Here is a 22,533-nt window from a genome sequence, read left to right as displayed (position 1 = left end):
TTTAGTTCCTGTGTCTCCCTGGCCTGAGTTTCTAAGTCTTGAGCTGGTGCATGACTTAGCTTTTTTTGATTGCTTTCTATAAGGCCTCTCTGAAATGTGACCTCGTTAACATTGGTCACTTTAACTATCTACAGCACACACACACACACACACACAGCACACACACACACATACAACCACACACACATACACAGCTTCTGGCCTTATTCCCACACGAGGTTGGCCCAGAAAGGACTGTCCAGGCTGGTATATAGAGGAGTGAGACGTCTGCATAGTTCTGCTCAGTGACTTGGCAGCAGAATGACCTAAAACTGTCAGTCTCTTACTGCCAGGGCCAGAAACTTTGAGGGTGACCGGCTCAGTTGGACTGGTTACATGTGGTTTGTAAAGGTCATATAGTGTAGTTTTCATGGTAATGCCAGAGTCAAAGATCAAATGAGTGCTTTTAAGTCATAAAAAAAGTTGTGATGGGTCCCTCATTTCCAAAAACTAAAAACCAAGAATGCAAAAATCCCCAAAATGTTTGCACAGTATATTATCATAAACATCAGTGTGTGTGTGTGTGTGTGTGTGTGTGTGTGTGTGCGTGTGTGTGTGTGTATGTCTGCTTCCGAGTTTAGCCATCTGTCCTGGACTGCGGTGTCTGTTAAACACCAAAATACAGAAAAGAAGTAGGACACAGCTTCAGCCTTAAAAACAGTCTAAAAATACAGGCACCAGTAAACAGGAAATCGTACAACAAAGATTTTACACCAGCCAAGCCCTCACTGCTTACCCAATACCATTTCGGTCCAACCACAGCCACTTGCCTCCTTTTCACTCAGGAGCCGTTCCGGAATCAAAACATGGGCTTAATTCCCTGAAACTAAATCATGTTTTAAACTACTGGCTTCATACCATCGCACTGCTGGAAAAAGTTGCATCAGCTTGTGCTCAAATGTACATAATTCTGTTCTATTTCTTCCAGGAGTTGTCTCAATAATGCCACTTAAAGATTGAAATATGTGATTTAAGAACACAAATCAAGTATGTTTTTCAAAATATTTAATGACACCATACCGTCGGCATCTCCTGTTGCGCTAATTAACTGCTTGTCTTAGATAATCTGCTCGTTTTGGTTCAGTTTTTTCCATTTGCTCATGATCTTAATGTCCTGACAATCATTAACAACATGTCTTCTCACAGTTTTAAAACCTTGACAATAGCCCAGACAGCTACTTGGTTTGGATGTGAGTGACAGAGGCTGAAAGGATTAGCAGGTTAGAGTACTTTTGTGTTGCCCCAAGTCCTGGCTAATCTTTCACTGTCAAGAATCCCTAGGAAAAAGTCCCAGGTTGATTATTTGTTCTCTCACTGGTCAAATAGTTTAGACTTTACCCTCATTCCATCTTCATCGGGTCTGAGGATGCACCCAGCACAGGTCTCAGGTTTCTTCAGGACTTAGTTTAAAGTTTGATCAGCTTTTTGAGGGAGCTTCAGTGCTTCTTATGATAACTTTGTGTCTGAGAAGTCTTACACATTTTAGCGACTCAAGGAAATTTCAACTCTCCTTAACCCCCAAGACAAAAACTACCTAATCTTCGCCAAAACCATTCTGCTTTGTTCATCCATTTCAGGGTAATAGGGTCTTCTTCTGTTGCTGATGTTCATCCTCGGCTGGATTCCCATGTGCCCTTATATTTTGACCACAGCTATGTCACTTTGAACCTGCATGTATGTGTTTGCACATGAAGCTGGACAGTCCATGCTGCAGCACCAGAAAAATGAAACCACCACCACTTGGTGTATTTTCTGTGACGCTGCTGGTGTTGCATTGACGCTATCAAGGTTCAGTTTCCTACTCAGTACAGCGAGTACAGTTATCACAAATAAAATGGGGCCGTGTTACTCAACTGGGCAACCCGACCCCCGGTGGGGCTTGCATACCAGAGCTCCTATAGGTCTGTACACAGAGGTACTGGGGTTGTCCAGTACAGTTCCTAGAACCGAGGAGGAAGGGCTTGTTTGGCTCAGAGCCAGTCTTCCATGGAGACAACAACATATATCACCACAGGGGAGGCAAAGAGGGAGATAGGGCAGTGAGACAGAAGTAGAGAGAGAGAGAAGGCTTGAAAACATGCGGCTGTGAAAGAAGAGAGGAGTGCTCACAGAGATGCTCACAAGGCTGCTGGACTGGCAGGGGGCAGTGAGCCAAGCCGAAGGCCTTGCTATTGGAAAGGGGCTCTGCTTTGCCTGAGAACTACTAAGGGAACAGAGAAAGGGAGTTTCTCTCATCATTCGGTGCCATACGTATTGATACAACTCATACTGAATTCTAAATGGAACATTTTATCTTGTACATTTGGAGGTAGCAACCCTGTGTAACAGAAATGGAGAGTTTGCTTGTATGAGAAATGCAGCCCAACAGTGCTCGTATGTAGCGTCAGCGTTAGCTGCTCCTCTGTTTACCACCTCTCGTCCAGTTTTCCCTCTTCTTCTCTTTTCTAAACTGTGTCAGCCTCAGTGAATATTGATCCAGCTTGGGGTACGCTGGACTGCAAGTGCTGGGGGCCTGCGAGACCGGCCCCAAAGATAAGCACTTTTACTGGAGCTAGATCGATAGCCTCAGCCTCAGCAATAGCTTTTTTTCTGGCCACAGTAGACCCTAAACCTGCACTCACAGCATGAAGTCTAATGGAGGCAGTAATTCACTACAGTGACAAGCCCCGGGACTCGCATGGATCCCACCTCTCCAGGGCTGGCCAGCAGCCAAGGAGGAGGTTATCGAGGGTCGGGCCTAATAACACCAGCTATTTGTTTAATTCTAGGCCATCTATTGGATACATATGCAGCTGAGCAGAGACTTTCTCTTGTGCATGCGAAATGTTAATTGAAATTCTGGTAAGCCCACCACCCTGCAAGTTTTTCTCTAGATTTAGCTGGTGTAGCTCCTGGCTGAATTTGTTTCAGGCTATGTATTTGGTTGTTGGAGTAGCATATACAGCAAAATCTTGCTTTTTTTTATGCTAAAGTATGAGCTAGCAAGCCAGGCCTATCAGGTGGATGAACCTAGAAGAGGAGAGTGATACATCATTTCAGCATGAAGTCCCACTCACCTTGTTCTTGTTGAAGGATAGGTGGCATGATAAATTGTGTGAAAGGTCCAAAGAGACCAGACTATCTGCTCCATCATACAGGTCTGGTTTCACCACTGAATCAATATTCAAAGAAAGTTGCAGAAACCCAGAGACACTCTGCCCCCCCCCCCCTCCCCCAACTACAACTAAAGCCCATCTATGTAGGCAACAGTGTCTATATGAATACCATTTCATGTATTCACTGTATTGATTTTTTGTTACTGATAGTGCAGTCTTGTCATTGCAGCACTGGACGGTGTTTACGGAGGTGTCAGAGGTGTTCATCCTGGTTCCAGCACTGCTGGGGCTCAAAGGCAACTTGGAGATGACACTGGCCTCCAGACTTTCAACAGCGGTAAGAAACTAATGTGTGTGTGTGTGTGTGTGTGTGTGTGTGTGTGTGTGTGTGTGTGTGTGTGTGTGTGTGTGTGTGTGTGTGTGTGTGTTAGTTTTTGAGACTGTATGGGATTGTCCGTGTGTTACCTTTATCCCTCTCTTCCCATACCAGAGTACCAAATTTACAGTACGTGACAGATTGAATTCTCTTCTATTGTATTATATGATTTTGTGGCATTGATTCTCACATAGTCCCTGAAAGAATCTGTGTAAGATTTAACTCAATATCCACGTTGTTTTCAGTTATATGCAGGGCACAATGCTAACCGTTTTCCCAAGGAGCACATGAAAACGCAAAGAAATGTAGGATCACAGTTAAAAATGTTCAAGTAACACAGTTTCTTAGCAAAAAAAATAAATATATATACATATTTATACTGCACACGCATCTGTGTTTTTGCTTCTTCTCTTTGCGTCCAATTATGTTGCGAAAATGGAGGTCTATGGAAGTGGAAGATTTTAGTATCTACTAACACAAGGCATGGGTCTTAAAATATTGACAAAGCTTTTTAAAACAATTAAAAAGAAAAATTCTCACTGGTGAGCATTTACCAAGGGACACACATCTGTGCAATAATCCATACCACCATTCAGCGTCACACTTAGCGTCACTGTTAGTGGGCCGTCGGGCAGTGTCTGACTGCAGCCACTGTCATCACTTCACACTTCACTCAAGATTAATATCAGTTGTCTGGTGTTCAGCTGATAGGCTACATTACATTTGTAACAAGAGATTATGGGAGGTTTGTCACCTTTACTCGCACACTGTGCTTCTAAATTATTTTTCCAACCCACACAAAGCTATTTTTAGTTGCATATGCGAGTGATTTACTTGCACTGCAGAGCCCTGATATGCTGTGTTAGTCAAGGTGAAGGGATGCCGCAAGTACCTTTAGATGCTAAAGGTAAATCTAACATCAGTCAGTGTTTGCTCCACTGAGCTCTGGGCTTTAACAGCTCTGCCTGAGCTCAGACTACCATTGTCCATGATACAACCTGAGTGGTGACCTGACAGCATTGCCAACCCCAGGTTCACAGCACGCCCATGATTTAGCCCAGTGTTGCTCTTAAGCACACCAATCCTCACATTATTTCCACTGGCCTGAGGAAAACAGGTAACAAAGCTGATTAGCACTGCAAACAACGGCCCACCCAGTACATAGACTACTCATTGACAATAATATTCCTAAGTACACATGCAGACATAGCCTAACAGTTTCCAAGTCACAAAACAAGCAAACACAGAGATCAGATACTGTACATACATGTGTTGTCTTGGAAACTTTCCACAGTAGCCTAATCCCTTTGACTCCAAGTTACAGCTAAATTTCTAAATCCTTTTGGTATCAACTAGTAGTACAATGGTTAGGGCATCATTTTATACCCCATTTACAAAAAAGTTGGGACTCTGTAAAGTGTACATAAACACAGAATGCAATGATTTGCAAATCCTATAAAGTCATATTTAATTCAAATTAGACCAAAGACAACATATCAAATGTTGAACCTGAGAAATGTTATTGTTTTATGAAACATATATGCTCCTTTTGAATTTGAGGCCAACATCATGTTTGAAAAAAGTGGGGATAGGTGCATGTTTACCATTGTGTTGCATCACTTCCTCTTTTAACAATACTCTGTAAATGTTTAAGAACTGAGGAGACCAGTTGCTGGAGTTTTGAAAGTGAACTGTTGTCTCACTGTTGCCTTAATAGGATTTCAGATGCTTAACAGTTCGGGGGTCTCTTATGTCAAATTTTTCATTTTACAATGCACCAAATGTTTTTAATCGGTGACAGGTCTGGACTGCAGGCAGGCCAGTTTAGTACCTGAAGTCTTCTATGATGAAGCCATGCTGTGGTTGTGCGTGCAGAAAACGGTTTGGCATTGTCTTGCTGAAATAAGCATGGCCTTCCCTGAAAAAGACATTGTCTGGGTGGCAGCATACGCTGCTCCAAACCCTGTATATGTCGTTCAGCATTAATGGTGCCTTCACATACGTGCAAGCTACCAATGCCATGTGCACTAATGCCTCCCTATACCATCACAGATGCTGACTTTTCAACTGTGCGCTCATAACAACCTTTTTTGCCCAGAAGACCCAACATCTATAATTTTCAAAAATAATTAAAAAAAAATTTATTTGGTAACAACACAGAACAGTTTTCCATTTTGCCTCAGTCCATTTGAAATGATTGCTGGTCCAAAGAAGGCAGCGTTGTTTCTGGATCGAGTGCTTGGTTTCTTCTTTGCATGGTATAGTTTTAACCAGCATTTGTGGATGCAGCAATAAACTGTCCACAATGGTTTTCAGAAGTGTTTCTGAGCCCATGCAGCAATTTCCACAACAGAAATATGGCTGTTTTTAATGCAGTGCCCTCTGACAGCCCAAAGATCACGGCCATCTTTGTTTTTGGCCTTTTCCTTTACGTGCAGATTTCTCCAGATTCTCAAAATCTTTTAAGGATATTATGTACTAAAGACGATGAAATCCACAAATTCATTGTAATTTTACATTGAAGCACATTATTCTAAATTGTTGCACAATTTGCTGACAGTCTTTCACAGAATAGTGAACTCCTCCCACTTCTCTTCACTGCTGAGAGACTCTGCTTTTTTCATACCAAATTGTACTACTGGCCTGTTGCCAGTTAACCTTATTAGTTATGAGATGTTTCACCATGTGTTTCTTTTAGCGTAACACAACTTTTCCAGTCTTTCCTTTACCCTGTCCCAACTTTTTTTTTGTTGAATAATCTTTTAATTCCAAACAGCAGATAGTGTGTGTCAGCCATGTTACTGAAAGGAGCTGCGTGTAGGATTTTGTGGCATCTAACGATGAGGTTGCAAATTGCCCCTTCCAAGCGTGCTGAACAATCTATGGTGGCTGTGAAATTCAAACTGAAATTCAAGCAATCTCTGCAAAATTTACGTGAGCTTGCAATTTTTCATAATTCCTGCGAATGTCCTTAACAGAAACTCTGCCTAAAATATTATGACATAAAGGAGTCTTTCCAAGCAAAACTCATTTTACGACCAGAATAAACTCATCATTTACAATCAGCACAGCTCAGGTCCCTCTCCTTTCATCACTGAAACAAGCTGCGTGCCAGCTACTTGTGAAAACCAGAACAAGTGGAAAAGAACTTGAGTGACGGGGTTTGTGGGAAATGTGGTCTTATCATTGGAATGAGGAATACTGTATGTTTGATTAGTTTTATGAACACTTCAAGTTGTAAGAGACCGCACTTTTTGTTTTGTGCATACAGTAGGGCAATGTGTTGAATTAATAGTCATTAAATAGTATTTAAGGCTCTTATTTTTACTGCAGATTTAGCCTCTGTATTCTATATAACAGTCCTGAATGTCTGTCTGTTTTGTAAAGCTACGTCACCTTTATGAATGTTTTGTAACTTAGAGTCCTTTGGTTCTCTAAGTGCAACAAGAAAAAAAAAGAAAAAAAAGATACGAAAAAAAAGATTATTATCAAAGGAAGTGATTATATAATACACTTTTTATATTACTTAAAATCCACTGTAAAGTCAAGCATTTTTAATTACCAACAATCACAAAAACACGCCACGAAATCTTGGAGGGACTGAATCATTTACAGTGTCAGGTGAAAATACAGCAGCAAAAACATAATTATAAAAATTATATTCTATTTCTTCCAATATATCCATCTATATCCTACACACTGCACACTTCCGTGTTGTTTCCATAATAATTCAGAGTGCAGCGTGTGATGGTATATGTCAGATTCTGAAGTTGATTAAACAATATTGTAGCAGAGCTTCAACACTTATTGAAACATTTGTCAATATTTATTGAATGTCCGCATTCAAACTAATAAGACTGAATTGCCGCTTACAAAATTATTACTTCAAAATATTATATTGATTTTACATGGAGCTATATGACAAAAAACAACGTCAATATAATACATTCAACTTTTTGAGTCTGTTTGTTTTCTCTTTGGGCTTTTATTGTGAAAGGCAAGTTGAAAATTATATTTTCAGCCCCTGTTAGACTTGAAAGTGCAGTTTTTAGTTCATCACAAAAGGATTCTCACATCCATTGTCACAAAGTAGGCCAGAGTCCAGTGCTTGTCCTGAGACATTACTGTAAGCTCTCTGCTGGCTGCCCCCAGCAGGACCACGTTTCTTTCCATGCCGCCGCTAATTATGAGCAGATTAAGACCACTGTAAATTTCCTAATGTGCTTATTACTGAAAAAAATAATGTAATCCCTAGTACTGGCAGGCCGTAGGAGTTTTCAGTTCACATGACCGCGTTTCCTTTTGCATTTTTTTGCATTGGTCTTTTTTAACCTGTTTGTCTTTCAGTATTTTACTGAGTTGATTAAAGGAAATAAGCAGCTGTTTTGTCAGACCGTCTCATCCCTTCTCGTGTTATTGAGCCTAATTGATTCATTGTATTTGGATCATGATTTATGGTGGATTAACTTCAGCAACTGGATAATCGGAGATTACAACAGCTACAAAAGTCTACTTTATCCTAATTTTATTTGTAATAAAATGTTGAACATACTCTCCACATATTTTCAGGTTCCAATGTTGTAAACAGCAGATTTGCTCCACAGTTAATGACTGAAAGTGAATGTGGTTGAAAAATTTAGCTATGCTTGTGAATTCCAAGGTATTTCAGCCTCTCGTGCATTTTATGTCATCCATAAATCAACGTCTCTGTGATGATCCAAACACCACAAATCCAGCTGCCCACACACACACACACACACACACACACACACACACACACACACACGCGCACACACGCACGCACACACACACACATAGTCAGAAAGTTCAGTCTTTGGCATCGTTATCACAGATCATCACATAACACCAGGCTAGGTTTCTGTGAATTGCTTAGGCTCATCTGCGCTCTAGATCAGTTTACATATTGCTCCCAAAGGCAATTTTGTCAGAAATTGCAAAAGCCTTTCAACCTTAATTACATTAATATATAACTGACAGGTTATATAGCCAAAATCTGTCTTTGAAAACAACTTGATGACTTCCGTTGCATGTGGAGTTCATGGTTGCCCTTTCTCTTATCTGTCTGCCTTAAACCTTATCAGTATTTGTGGCAGTCTGCCCTCTCAAAGTGACAGCATGACTGCCATAGCAGCAGACATCTGGTCACATGCTTACATAGCGCTGAAGGTCGAGAAGTTGACGCATAGGTCTACAAACATGAGGCTTGACATACCGCCAGATATGTTGGATGGTGCTTGAAAGTGCAAAGTGTCAGATGAAGAAATATATTACACACATTAACACTCAGTCATGGACACAAATCCCGTTGTGGCTCTTCATTATTATTCAGTTCCAGGCTTTGGTGCTCTTTAAAACAAATACTTTTAACATTAGTTTGTTACCATGTATGTATGATAGGCATAATGGTTGATTGTAGTCTATACAGTGCTACAGCATGGCGCACCTTCAATGTTTCGCCCTACCTTAGTGTCTCTAATGCTTAAAGTTGCATTTGTAAATTTTGACTCTTCTTTTTTATGAAATAGTAAAGGATTATAGTCAAGTCAGCTAAAACGAATTACTTAATACTTGATTACAAAATAATAAAATACTATAATAGTTTTAAGAGGAAAAAGATGCATTGCAACTTTCTTTAGAGGAATTAATGGAATAGTTCAGCAATATACTATAAAATAGGCAGGTGGTTAAAGACAAAACGAACAATAAAGGGCATTACATATATTACAAAACCAGGAAAATGTTAATTTAAAAAAAAAAAATTTGAGCAATAAAAGCATTTGGAACCATACAATTTGAAGACATTACATAAAAGCCAGGCTAAACATACTTTAGAAATGTCAACACTTTGAAAGGCTGTTCCAGTGGCTCACACGTCTAGGCTGAAAGCAGCATCACCAAAGTTTTTTGTTCTGCTTTTTAGAACAGCTAAATAAAAACAGCCAGAGGATGTGAGGAGCCTAGATTGGTCATATATTAAAAGTGCGACCATGTAGGAATTAGGAATTAATTCTTCTTCCACTGGTATATTAAACCCAAGCATAAAGCAGATATTGTCGCAATCAGTTTTCATGTGTCCAGATGTCTCTCGTCCCTCTGCCTATGTAAATGATAGAGGACAGAAAGGAAGAGGAGATTGTCTGTTTGTGTCCTCTCACTGAGGATGGGCATTAAGATCATTGCTCTAGACACACAGTAGCCCACTGTAGTTACAGCCACTTGAAGCTTGAGACCATCTGTGTGTGTGTGTGTGTGTGTGTGTGTGTGTGTGTGTGTGTGTGTGTGTGTGTGTGTGTGTGTGTGTGTGTGTGTGTGTGTGTGTGTGTGTGTGTGTGTGTGTGTGTGAAAGAGGACAAATGAGATAAGTGGAGTCGGCCGCAGGGTGGGGGATCAGATCAGAATGTCTTTGTCCTGAGAACTGACATCTTATTGTTCTGATGGGACCAAGAGGCAACAACATGTGCCCACGCTCTACCCCCCCCCCCCCCCCCCCAGACACACACACACACACACACACACACACACACTAACACAAATATGATAATGATGTGTGTTTGTGTCTTTCAGGCAAATATTGGTCAGATGGACACAGCCAAGGACATGTGGAAGATGATTATGGGGAACTTGGCCCTCATCCAGGTAATTGCAGCCATTGTTTATCTGGTGTCATGGAGCATATTTGAGCACACTTACAACAAAGCAGAACCAGATCATTAGTTTACACATGCTTCAAATCGGTGGACACATCAGTGGTAGATGAATGATGAGTATCATAATGAGACAATAATGTACAAATACTGCATTACCACAGGTATAGTGATGTTTATTTAAGTACCAGAGTGCACCCGTGATGCACGGTTAAGTTGTAGCTGTTTCTAAGGTTGTGTAACCACCGTTTACTATGGTGGCACGTTTACATTCACAGACATACTGTATGTCTATATTCCCTCACAACACGTTCCTGCAAATGTTTCAAACTAAAGGTCTTGCTAAGAAATGAAAGGTTTCTGTCTTCTAAAATGCTAGATGGCTTTTAATATGAAACAGCTGCAGAAAGTGTCACGTTTGTAACAGTGAAAAGGTCTATGTGCTTGACATTAATATACATTAATACAGGAGACAGTCAGTCAAACCAAAACAACAAAGCTTAGTGAAGTCAGGTCAAGGGTGCATGCCATTTGAACTGCTAAATCAGAATCTCCAAGTTCACAGTGGAAAGTCTCAACCCAACCACCCTCTGAAGTCAGATTTCTTACTCAGAAAGTCGGATGAACCTCAACAACCTTGATTTCAAAATCCAAGAATGCTGCTCCTTACATTAGCAGGAGTGAAAGCTGTCGTGATACTGTTTATTAACACCTTTGTCTCATTAAATCATTGTTACTGGTCATACAGTACAGTCTAACAGCTATCTATCGACATGTTGCTCTGGTGTTTATATACTCATTCTTCGTAATGCGTTTTTATCAACTGTTCTGCTAACAAAGGATAATCTGGCTTTTCTTGTTGTACTGGAGTGCAATAAACTTGGCTGTGACGTTATTCCCAGCTTCAGTATCAGATGTCAAAGGTAAATGGAATGCATCATAAGTGACAGTAGCATGATTTTGTTCCCGGAAATCCTGCACAAAACAAACAAACATGAAAACCTGATTACAGTCAGACACGAACAAATAGTAAGGCTTCTTCTATTCTTCTTAAAACTGATGAATGAAACTCAGTTTCTCTTTCATATGACACTTCAAAGAGTCAAGTTACCTGAAACAGCTGGGTGGTGTAAGTGCACTTTGTGTAAAGTAAACACAGTGAGCAAACATTTTTTGGAACAGCAAGCACACTTGCGTAGGTGATCCCACTTATTGTCTGGTCTGACCGCACCCTCAGAAGGACGAAGTTGTAAACTGCCCCACCTTAACAAAGAATCAGAGAGATGTCAGTCAAGCATGTGGTGTACACTTAATGTCCGTCCACTCACTGCAGCCAGGCAGCATCACTCCTCATCAGCTTCTGTTGTTTCACAGTGCAGTTACTGTTCATACAGTAAATAAGATTATGTGCAAATAATCTTTCCAGAATGAGATGTTGGCCCTGTCCCTGATGGCAAACCAGCTGGAAATGTTTTTCATTTCCAAAAATAAGCGGTTCTTTTGGTCTCCGCGAAGCAGCCCTCTCTCCCGACGATCTGCCATTTGATGTGGGCTTGTGTTATATGTAATATTTGGTGGGTCCATAGTTCCTGGAACACTTTAAACCAGAGCTGTCCAGGTACCGACACAACCTCCTATTCTGGGTCATGGTGCTCTCTCATTGGGTCACACTGGTGCTCAAAGACAGTTAACACTGAAGCTGCTGATATGGTGAAACTATTACTTATTGTGGTAATCGGATAGTTGTGACAAACTACTGGCACTGTGTGTTTAGAGCAGGGGTCTCCAACCTTTTTTCCCTCTGAGAGCTACTTTGGCAAATTGAAAGTGTCTGAGAGCTACTCATGTAGTCATGTCCTACTCCAGTTGCTTTCAGACACTGTAACTGTGAACAATAACAAATTGATACTCAATGCACATATTAACCAGTGTTACTACTGTGGTCGTGTTGTCGTTTTTCGGTGATAAATGCTGTACTGTTCTCTCCATGTGTTTTACTTCCAAAGTGTTCACAGAGATAAACAGCCAGCCAAACTTATTTTCAGGAGCAAGGAATCTGTGCATGCTTGCTCCTTCGATGACCTCATACAACAATAAGTCAGTTTGACAACATTGAATCGGAGTGAAACTAGAAAAGAAAATACAAAAAACGTCTTAATCGACTGCTATATGAGTATCATTAATATAAACAGCCTCATGTTCACCTTGTTGAACACTAGTTGCATAACAGGTAAATGTCTGAAGACTAATAAAGGTCAATTGAGAGAGTAGCAGGATCGTGTTATATACCGATAACACATTACGCTACTATGTTCATATAAAATGTTGAAATGCTTATAAAAGTCACCATTCTTAATCATTCAACATATAAAACACTTACAGCCATTGCTTTCTGAGGAACATACACGAAGGATTACTTTGGATTAAACACCGGATGCCACACAGCTGCGACCGTGCTCCCTGCAGTTTACAACTCTTGCAAATTTCTACTTCCTGCGTCTCACTTCCTGCTTCATTACAGGTGTCAAATAATTGGGCTCTGGGCTGATGACATGCTGCTATTTAAAGTCCAAAGATGATGCAGCTCTGTCACAAGGCAATTACCATCTCCCTCAGAGGCCAACCAGCCACATAGCACACAGCTTCCATTTTCTGTACTTTTTGGTCTTAAGTTAGGTGTTGGAGTTTGTAGGGGTGAGCTGCCATTTACTTTCACTGTTTTCTCCTGTTTCTGTTAGATAGGGAGGTAAGACTTTGTGTTCCCTTTATTGATCTTGGTTTAGGTTATCAAAGTTATTCATCAAGATAGAATTGTTTTGTTGTTTGTTTTGGCCTTAGCTCCCCCCAAAGATATTCTGTGTTCACTCCACTTTATCTTGATGAATATTGTAAATAAATTGCTGTTGGCTGATATCAATTCATTTATTCCTTTGGCTTCTTGGGACCTGGGGAAGATGTTATGTCTTGGCCACCCTTATACGGGGCATAACACCAGAAGCTCGCAAGCGACCGATTTGAGACCCCTGGTTTAGAGACAGTGTATTATATAGTATTACTGTATTTATAGATCGATTATAGATCGACAGGGTGCAGATTGAAAAGTTGTCCAGATGTAAGAGCATAGTCTCATCCATCTAGAGTTTGCTTTAATCAATAGCGACATGAACCATTTTAATTTGTCTCTGTGTGTGTGTGTGTGTGTGTGTGTGTGTGTGTGTGTGTGTGTGTGTGTGTGTGTGTATTTATGTGTGGGTCCAGGTCCAGGCCACTGTGGTGGGGTTCCTGGCCTCCATAGCTGCTGTGATCTTTGGCTGGATCCCAGAGGGACGCTTCAGGTTGGGCCACGCGGTGCTGTTGTGTGCCTCCAGCGTGGCCACCGCCTTCATCGCCTCCCTGCTGCTAGGTACAGTCACCATACAGAAAGTGCAGCATGTTCACAGTGAAAACATCCACTGATCAGGCACATCAGGGTTTAATGTGAGTTTGACTTGCAGGGCTAAAGATAGTGAGCCTGAGTTGCAACTCATGGAAGCTTCAGTTTCAGCTAAATGTTTGGCACAAACATCGGACTCAAAGATAAACAGATTAAACTCTGGTGGCCAAAGGTAACTGTGACTTCACAAACTAATTTTGTGGTTATAACTCAAGAATTCACACACTAATTCTGATCAAATTTCACACCAATATCTACTACTGGCATTATATATCCAAAAGAGTTACACTTAACTGTAACATCACAATGTTTTGCAAAGACACTTTTCTGATCATTATTCAACCCCATAACTCTCACAGAAGGTGAGACTGTGACCATATTTCACATTTGGTCAGATACTGAAGTAGTGACACTCATTTTGGGTGTCCACCTTGAAACTGTGCTGATTGCAAAGATCTTTAGTGCGGTTGGATTGAAGATATGTGTGAAGTATCCTTAGAATTTGCATCTTCTTTGCGGCAACTTCCATAATTGAAGCCTTGTCTACTGCCCAGGCTATAACTATGCTCGATAAGAAACTGCTCTCTTGGCCATACAAGGAATTTGACTCGTTTTTTTTTCGTGTCGATCAGTGTAATCGTCACTCCATATTTATGAGACTGGACAGACATGGATGTAAACTGCAACTTGACTGCTAGATAGAGGCATATAACTGCATAGTGGTGATTATCAACGTTAATGTTAAATTAACTGGTGGAGCTGGTCTCACAAAAGGAAAAACATCACATCTGTTTAGAGCGATAAGGAAACTGTAATCGTACTCAAAGTAATACATGAAATTAATAGAAATGTCTATTTCCATTATGTTTCTTATATTCTTTGTTACTCTTCGAGGTTTGACCGGTACTCTTTCAATTCATCCACTTTTTCACATCACCCAACTATATTCAAAACTAAGCTGTTTTGCTTAGTTGAAGGGAAATGAGTATTAATTTGAATTTCCTCTTGTCCATGTTTTTTTAGAATTGAAATTTGTTGTACACTTTTGACCATAACAACACTAATATACTAATGTTAAACAGGTGTAATGTTTACGCCTTCCATCATAGTTTAGCGTGTTAGCATACTAATATATTAGACCAAGTACAACGAAAGACACACAGAGTGATTGGTCTGAAACCGAAGTTTTGGACAATTAAAAATGTTGGCCTGATAAAAGTGTAGGGGATTACCAAAGTGATGACAGTTCAACTTGATAAGGAATTGTTTTGCCTGTACCAAATTACACAGAAATGGAGCCAACAGATGTTGAAATATTTCAATTAAAACATGTAGCGTTCATCTTCTGGGCACCATGGATGTCTGTTTGAAATATACTATACTGTCAGTCCAGCAGATAAATTCTATAAACATCCAATGCTCATGTCAGACAGGGGGCCACCAGAATCAGTAGGATTTTTCCTCTGGGGACCAAGAATGTTTAAACAAAATTGATTTGTTGACATATTGCAGTCTAGACAAAAGTGGTGGATCGAATGACTTTACCATCTCTGGAGCTGCGCCAGCAAAAATGAATGTTGATCCTAAACTTTCAGCTGAAAATCGAATAAAAATAGATTAAAAAAAAAAAAAAAACTTTAGTACCCACTAACACTGATGATGTTACACTTTAGAACATCATATAGCAAATAAACGATCACATTTTCAAATGTGGCTTCAGGTGTTTTCCATGTTGTGATGCTTCTGACCTGAAATCCCACAGGTCTCATCATGATCGGAGTGATCATCGCGTCCAGAAAAGTCGGCATCAACCCTGACAATGTAGCTACGCCCATTGCTGCAAGCTTGGGAGACCTGATCACCCTGTCTCTGCTAGCCGGCATCTCCACAGGACTCTATAAGGAGCTAGGTAAAACAAGTCACAGTAATGGTGCTTATTAGTGCTAACACAAGTGTCCAACATCATGTCTTTAATATCCTCTGATCTTTCAGCTATTATTATTAGTTGCAGCTGATCTAATAGTTAAAAATGATCTGCAAATCTCTCTGGGGTCTTGGTCACTGTTTTCATTTAACTGCTGCCTTCGATTTTTTTTTACTGTATACAATTTTTTTATAAATTCAGTACTGATATTATCTGATAGTATATTTTAGAACAGAATTTGAATTTATTACATTGTATTTGTTTTCCAACACAAAAAACCTACATTAGTGCATTTTATCTATTGTAGCCCAAAGCCTCATGTACAGTAACACAAGTATCAATACAGCACACACAACCAGAGAGACCCCATTTGCTTGATTGTACTTGAATACTTTTACTTAAAAGATACCTGTGGTTTATTTTACCCTGGCCTATTTCCAATTAATGGGCCAAAAGTAAACAATTTAGTCACCTGAAACTGCAAACTGAAACTTTTAATGCAAAGTTAACATTGTTTGTGACTTCTTTGATGTTTTTGTTACTTAACAGCAACCGATACATTACCTGTCAATTTTCTTTGTTATGTCAACTTAACTAACTATCCCTAACCCCCAACTTTAAATATAGGGTTTATGTATGTTATGTAATGTAAGTTATGTCGTCTTGGTTAATGTCAAGTTGTCATACGTTGTTATCTCAAACAATGTCAACATTTTATTAAAAATGACATAATTGACACTAAATGACAACAGTCATACACATTCATAAAGACTCCTTCATGTTCATGGCAGGTGTCACGTCAGTTTTATGGACACCTCTTTAAGTAAAGTGTTACCAGGGTCTTTAACCAGGGACACCTGCCATTTGACCTAAGCACCTTACATACTCATTCGAGCACACCGGATCAATTCCTTTTCAGTCGGCTGCATACACAACTAATTTAAAGTGAGCTTCTATATGCAGTAGTAACTGCAGATAACAATCAGAGACAGAATCATTTCAAACATAATTTGTGCACCAGCAATTCAGTGATAGTACCGCAGTTGCCAAACTTGTCACGAAGCTTCAAAAGCTCTCACTGATGTTGTAAAAGGGAGCAGCATGTGTAAAATATATGGAATGTGGCTCTACAGTGAATAAGGATGAAGCCGCCCACGCCTAACCTTGCTGCGTTTTAGGGTGCGAAACTCCACAGCTATTTGGCTCTACTGTTTGCTCTATGATGGTATCTTCACCAGTGACACACCCAGCTTCACTGAGCTCCCCACTGCTCCAGCATTTCCACACCAAACACAGACAGGCAAACCTGACCAGAGTGCGGAGTAATCCTGTAACGCCTGTCTGTCTCAGTCAACACACATTATAGTCTTACTTGATTTTAACACCACAGCCGGGGCTCCATCGAGCTTATTTAGGATATTTTGTCCCAGACACACAAACACGGCTGGTGTCTAGGTCTTATAAGTAGTCGGTCAACTTTAATGTTGTTTGTGGTGGTTTGTATCCTGCGGCGTCAGTTGAACTGTAACACTGCCTTCTAGAGGATAGACCAGGCATTTATTGGCAGTCCAAATCCAGCCCTGTTCGGTCCTCATCAGTTCAAGGCTCTTATATTTCATGACTTTACAACATCTAATATGTGTCTACCACATATAATCAGTGACCAGGTTACAAAGTGTTTCACACACAAAAAAAACTACAAATACAGTATGGAATTTCACATATTTCAAAGAAAAAAGAGACATTACAACAATTATTTAACAATTTCTAGATATTGGGATATTGAAGATTTGACTCACCCTGTGATGGACTGGTGACCTGTCCAGGGTCAACTTTGGGCAAATTGCCTTTGCCCAAAGTGAGTTGGGATAGGCTCCAGGACCCCCGTGACCCTGTTCAGGATAAAGCGGGTATAGATAATGGATGGATGGAAGATTTGACTCACTGTTTCTAATTATACTCAAGCCAATAAACCCGAACGCTGTAGGCAATACAAATATATAATCACTAGAATCACTACAGTTAGGTGTTTCCCGACACGTGGATATTTGACTTCTCAGCAGAGAGTGGAAATCATCCACAGATATCTTCATAATAACCCTTCCAACATGTGGTTTGTGAATCCATCTTTCTCTGTTTTTTTCCTTCCCACTTAGATTACAATGACTATGCCAACCCGCTGGTGTGTGCGGTGTTTGTGGCGTTGTGCCCCCTATGGGTGCTAATAGCCAGGAAAATCCCATCCACCAGAGAGGTCCTCTACTCCGGATGGGAGCCAGTCATCATCGCCATGGCCATCAGCAGGTAGGGCTCATTGTCTTTATTTAAACTTTATTTAATCAGACAGACTGCAACACACAGTTTACATACAATACTGTACACATCCTGTCAACACACATTCAGGTTTTTATATAACCTCGTTTCCAAAAAAGTTTAAAGGCTGTGTAAAATGTAAACAAAAACAGAATGCAATGATTTGCAAATCATGTAAACTCATATTTAATTAAAATTAGACTTGGTTAGACAAAACCAAATGTTGAAACTTAGAAATGTTATTGTTTTATAAAAAAAAAAAAAAAAAAAAAAGAATTGCTTATTTTTGAATTTAATACTAGCAGCATATTTCCAAAAAGTTGGAGCAGGGGCTACAAAATACTGTTAAAGTTGTGTGATGCTAAGAAATAGAAATGGTGGAACATCTCAACTAATTTGGGTTAAGTAAGTAAGAAAACATTTTCATTGTCAGAACATTATACCCTAATTCTTAAAATGTTTTCAATATCAAGTTATTAATGTTTCCCAGAATGTTATTGTTTAAAAGAAGAAGAATTTGCTTTCAAGACAATATATACATGAATTGTGTTTATGTTCTTAAATTATTTTTTTTTGGAATGTTTCTAGCTGAGGGAAGCAAAGTCATTGAACAAACAAATTAGCATTTCCCAACATTCCTTCTTCCTTGATAACTTTTGAGCATGAAGCAGTCAATTTAAATAAACCCAAGTGATAATTGACTATTACTACTATAAGTCCTGCATAGACCCCTGAAAGCTTTTGGGCACTGATGTGCTGCACCACTGTTAGATAATATTATATAAGAGTTGAAACAGTTTAAACGTTGTGTGTTTAAAAGTGCCTCCCAAATTCCTACTAAGCTAAGACTGAACTCATGACTAAAGAAAAGACACACACAACAAGTAAATGCCTGTAAATGCCTGGTCCGACATGATAAAGCATATTATACGGTGACCAGTAAGCTGTAGAACAGTTTAAAATACAACACAATACAATAAAAGACGACAACTTGATGTGCAAGAGTCGCAATGTCCTTACATTGAAGTAGACATCCAAATTAAATAGATCAATTTACAGAGTACAGCATTCATTATCAGCCATTTTTAACAATATGAAACAAAACAAACAACTGTGCAACTGATAGAAAAATGGCACAGGCTATTTTGCAGGTTGCATTTCCTGGATTTAACGTATTCCACAGGGTAATAGTTTATACTCAGAATATAAGATATGTCATGGGTCCTTCAGTGTTTTGTATGCTTGCCTGATCACAGTTATTTCATAGACAGATTTGAGGGGTGGGGATAATTTTTCCTCTCTCATAATCATATCCATTTTCATGCAATATAAACAGTTTTTTTTTTTTAATCTTTTCTGTCCTTCAGTGTTGGTGGTCTGATCCTTGACAAGACCGTCACCGACCCAAACTTTGCTGGCATGGCTGTCTTCACTCCAGTTATTAACGGTGAGGTGTCATGAAATTTAAGAGTAGATTGTAGATTTTGAACCATTACTGGTATAAGAAGAATGTAGAATCCTTTATTTCATGTTCGACAACGCCAGAACTTGAAGTTAAATGCATTCATGTATCTACATCGGTTTTAATCAATACTCAGGTTATTTTTAAAGTTTCCATGTTTTCTATCTATGTGTGTACCAGGTGTGGGAGGTAATCTGGTTGCTGTTCAGGCCAGTCGTATCTCCACTTATCTCCACATGAACGGTCTATCCATGGGGGATCCCAACCTCACCCCCAGAAAGTGCCCTACTCCCTGCACCTCTTTCCTCGACTCCAGTAAGTTACTGGGCAGCTATGGAATGTTCCACCATTGCTGTACACGCCTTATCTCAGAAATAGGTCTTTCCATGCATGGATGGTCTACTGATCAGACCCACTAGGCCCAGGGACCCACCTGATCAGAGAGTATATGATGGGTCCTCTATTTAAAATTGACAACAAAAACATGCCAAACAACTTCATAATTACTGCAGATTTTAAATGATCACATACACATAAAAAAAGTACAGATAGATGCAAACTGACTACAATGAATAACAACTACAAAGAAACACAATACAACTGTACAGACAAAACAACTGTACAAAGAAACAAAACAAAAACTGCAAACAGATACAATATAACTATGGACACAAAACAACTACAACGAAACAAAAATAACTACCAAGACTTAATGCCACTAAATTTACAAAACAACTACAACAAAACAAAAAACAACTACAAAGAAACATAAAATAACTACAAAGATACAAAAAGCAACTGCAAAGAGACATAATATAACTATAGCGACAAAACAACTGCAATGAAACAAAAAACAACTGCAAAGAAACAAGTACTTACTGCAGAAACACAAAACAAGTATAGAGAAAAAAAACAAAGACAGAGACACAAAAAACAACTGCAGAGACAGAACAACTAGAGACAAACGACAGCTACGAGACACCGTAACTGTACAATGAAAAAAATACTACAAAGGCAAAAAGCAAATACAATGCCAGAAAACAACTACAGACCCACAAAACTAAAGACATAATGCACAACAAACAAAAAAGACAAAACAACTGCAAAGAGACTCAGTATAACTATAAAAAGACAAAAAAAATAACTTTAAAAATACACAAAGCAACAAAAAAAATTTAACTACAGAGACAAAACAACTACAAATACTCAAAATACAACTGCCAACAACCTACAAACGATACAGCTTTATCTTGTGATCCAGCCATCTTTCCATCATGTCCCTCCCATCCTATATTTTGAGGGCCAGCATCTGTCATAAAAGAGCACAAACTAAGCAACAAACTAAGTTACATCTTAGCAGTCTTTAGTAAATGTTCCTCTCTGTCTTCCTCCTCCAGCTGTGAACTCTCGGTCAGCCCGTGTGCTCTTCCTCCTGGTCGCCCCGGGTCACCTCGTCTTCCTCTACACCATCAATTCCTTGAGAGGAGGTCACACCACCCTGACACCCATCTTCATCACCTTCTACCTGGGTGCTGCACTACTGCAGGTATAAATGCATTTGTCACATACTTGCATCCTAAGTACAACCCCGTTTCCAAAGAAGTTGAGACACTTGGCCCTATTTTCGTTCCCAACGCAACGCAGACGCAACGCATTCTCTAGCGCATTCCTATTTTGGTGACAGATTTTCCACATTTGCACCAAGATGGGCGAAACAGTGCAGCAGGGGTGAGTCATTGAAGATAGGCCGGTGTATTGCAATTTTGGTATCAACTTTTAAGTGGCCTTACGCCTCCGACAGCTCCGACCACGTCTAACTCAAATGACGAGCTATTTATTTAGCTTCAGTGGGAAGAGCGCACATGGACAGACCTGTCCAAAATCCCACAGGCAGGTTTGGTGGATGTCCCATGTATTTCACCCATTTACATAAATAATTAAAACTAGTTGGGTTTTTTTTCATGCAACATTCCGATTCAGTTAATTATATGAAAAGAGGACTTTTGTCTGTTGAATCAGATGTTAATCGGGCAGTTGACGCGCATCATTAAGGAGCAGCCAATCTCAGCCATAAAATATAAAAGACACTCTGGTTAACTACAAATGAATTGTAATTAAATTACACATGAAGGGGTAACAATTTCTTTACCTTTCCATCTACACATCTGGTTTAGTAATCTAGATGGTCCTGGACATCCAGGATCGAACGGTCCAAACACTGACAGACAGCCTCAACACTGGTTACAATCCCAGAGACACTTCAAGAAATTAATTAAAAATTTAAAAAAGTAATAAAACACTGAAACGTCTATGTTTCTTTTAGTGATGTGTTTCCTTCTTGAGATTATTTATAATATATAAAGTATCACACTGTAAAAATTAAATACATTTTCAATTACTAACATTTAATTCACTGCTGTCAAACTTGGAAAGCAAAGCTGTTGTCCGGTCATCATAGTGTTAGTGTCGTGTTTATTCCAAACCATGATGCTTTGTAAAGTAATGAACTTTTTTTTTTCGCATTATGAATTATAAAGAAATATCATCTTAGACTAAATACTATAATATTGTACAAGTGTAGAGTTGAGGACAAACACATTTACCAATTATTTAGGACAAAGATGTCAGCACTCCGATGTGCTTAAGTGTGCTCTCTAGTGCATAGATTTTGTTGTTACCGAGGAAAAACACCCCAAATAAGAAAACATTGGTGAATGCCAGAATCTTCGTAAAAACTGTGGAAGTCGGTTTTGAGAAGAAATTTATTTTTAAAAACGGTTAGTGAATGAGGCCAAATGTTCCTCAATGTAAAATTGCAAACAATATGGGGATTTAATCATCTATGGTACATAATATCATTAAAAGATTCTGAGAATCTAGAGAAATCTCGACACAAGGGACAATGCCAAAAATCAGTGTTAGAGGGCCTTGATCTTCAGGCCCTCAGGCGGCGCTGTATTAAAACAGTCTCAATTCTCCAGTGGAAGTCACTGAATGGAATCAGGAACACTTCCGAAAACCATTGTCTGTGAACACAGCTCATCGCTACATCCACAAATGCAGGTTAAAACTACCATGCAAAGAATAAGTCATGTATAAACATGTATGAACTCCTCCACCTTCTCTGGGCTAAAGCTCTTTAAAGATGGACTGAGGCGAAGTGAAAATCTGTAACTTGCATATCTGGGAAGGCGCCATTAATGCCGAACAATATATGCAGGTTTTA

General features: G+C 39.5%; 1 protein-coding gene across 3 annotated transcripts in view; it reads left to right on the top strand.

Annotated features, from left to right (window-relative positions):
• slc41a1 (solute carrier family 41 member 1) overlaps positions 1-22,533 on the top strand; it is a 32,501-nt gene that overhangs the window by 4,798 nt on the left and 5,170 nt on the right. For 2 of the 3 annotated variants that reach the window (XM_069171221.1, XM_069171311.1), the window contains exons 3-11: positions 3,364-3,471; positions 10,096-10,167; positions 11,078-11,098; positions 13,434-13,578; positions 15,371-15,517; positions 17,689-17,836; positions 19,213-19,292; positions 19,488-19,622; positions 20,705-20,853. In XM_069171221.1, coding sequence (XP_069027322.1) covers positions 3,364-3,471; positions 10,096-10,167; positions 11,078-11,098; positions 13,434-13,578; positions 15,371-15,517; positions 17,689-17,836; positions 19,213-19,292; positions 19,488-19,622; positions 20,705-20,853 — 1,005 coding nt within the window. The remainder of the gene's footprint in view (positions 1-3,363; positions 3,472-10,095; positions 10,168-11,077; positions 11,099-13,433; positions 13,579-15,370; positions 15,518-17,688; positions 17,837-19,212; positions 19,293-19,487; positions 19,623-20,704; positions 20,854-22,533) is intronic. The other variant, XM_069171401.1, reaches the window with a different exon arrangement.

This window comes from Embiotoca jacksoni, unplaced genomic scaffold (genome assembly GCF_022577435.1).
Source record: "Embiotoca jacksoni isolate LCO1_2020_lvr unplaced genomic scaffold, fEmbJac1.0.p SCAF_1, whole genome shotgun sequence".
In the NCBI taxonomy this organism is placed as follows: domain Eukaryota; kingdom Metazoa; phylum Chordata; class Actinopteri; family Embiotocidae; genus Embiotoca; species Embiotoca jacksoni.
The sequence above is the reverse complement of the archived record's forward strand: the minus strand, read 5'-3'. Positions and strand labels throughout refer to the sequence as shown.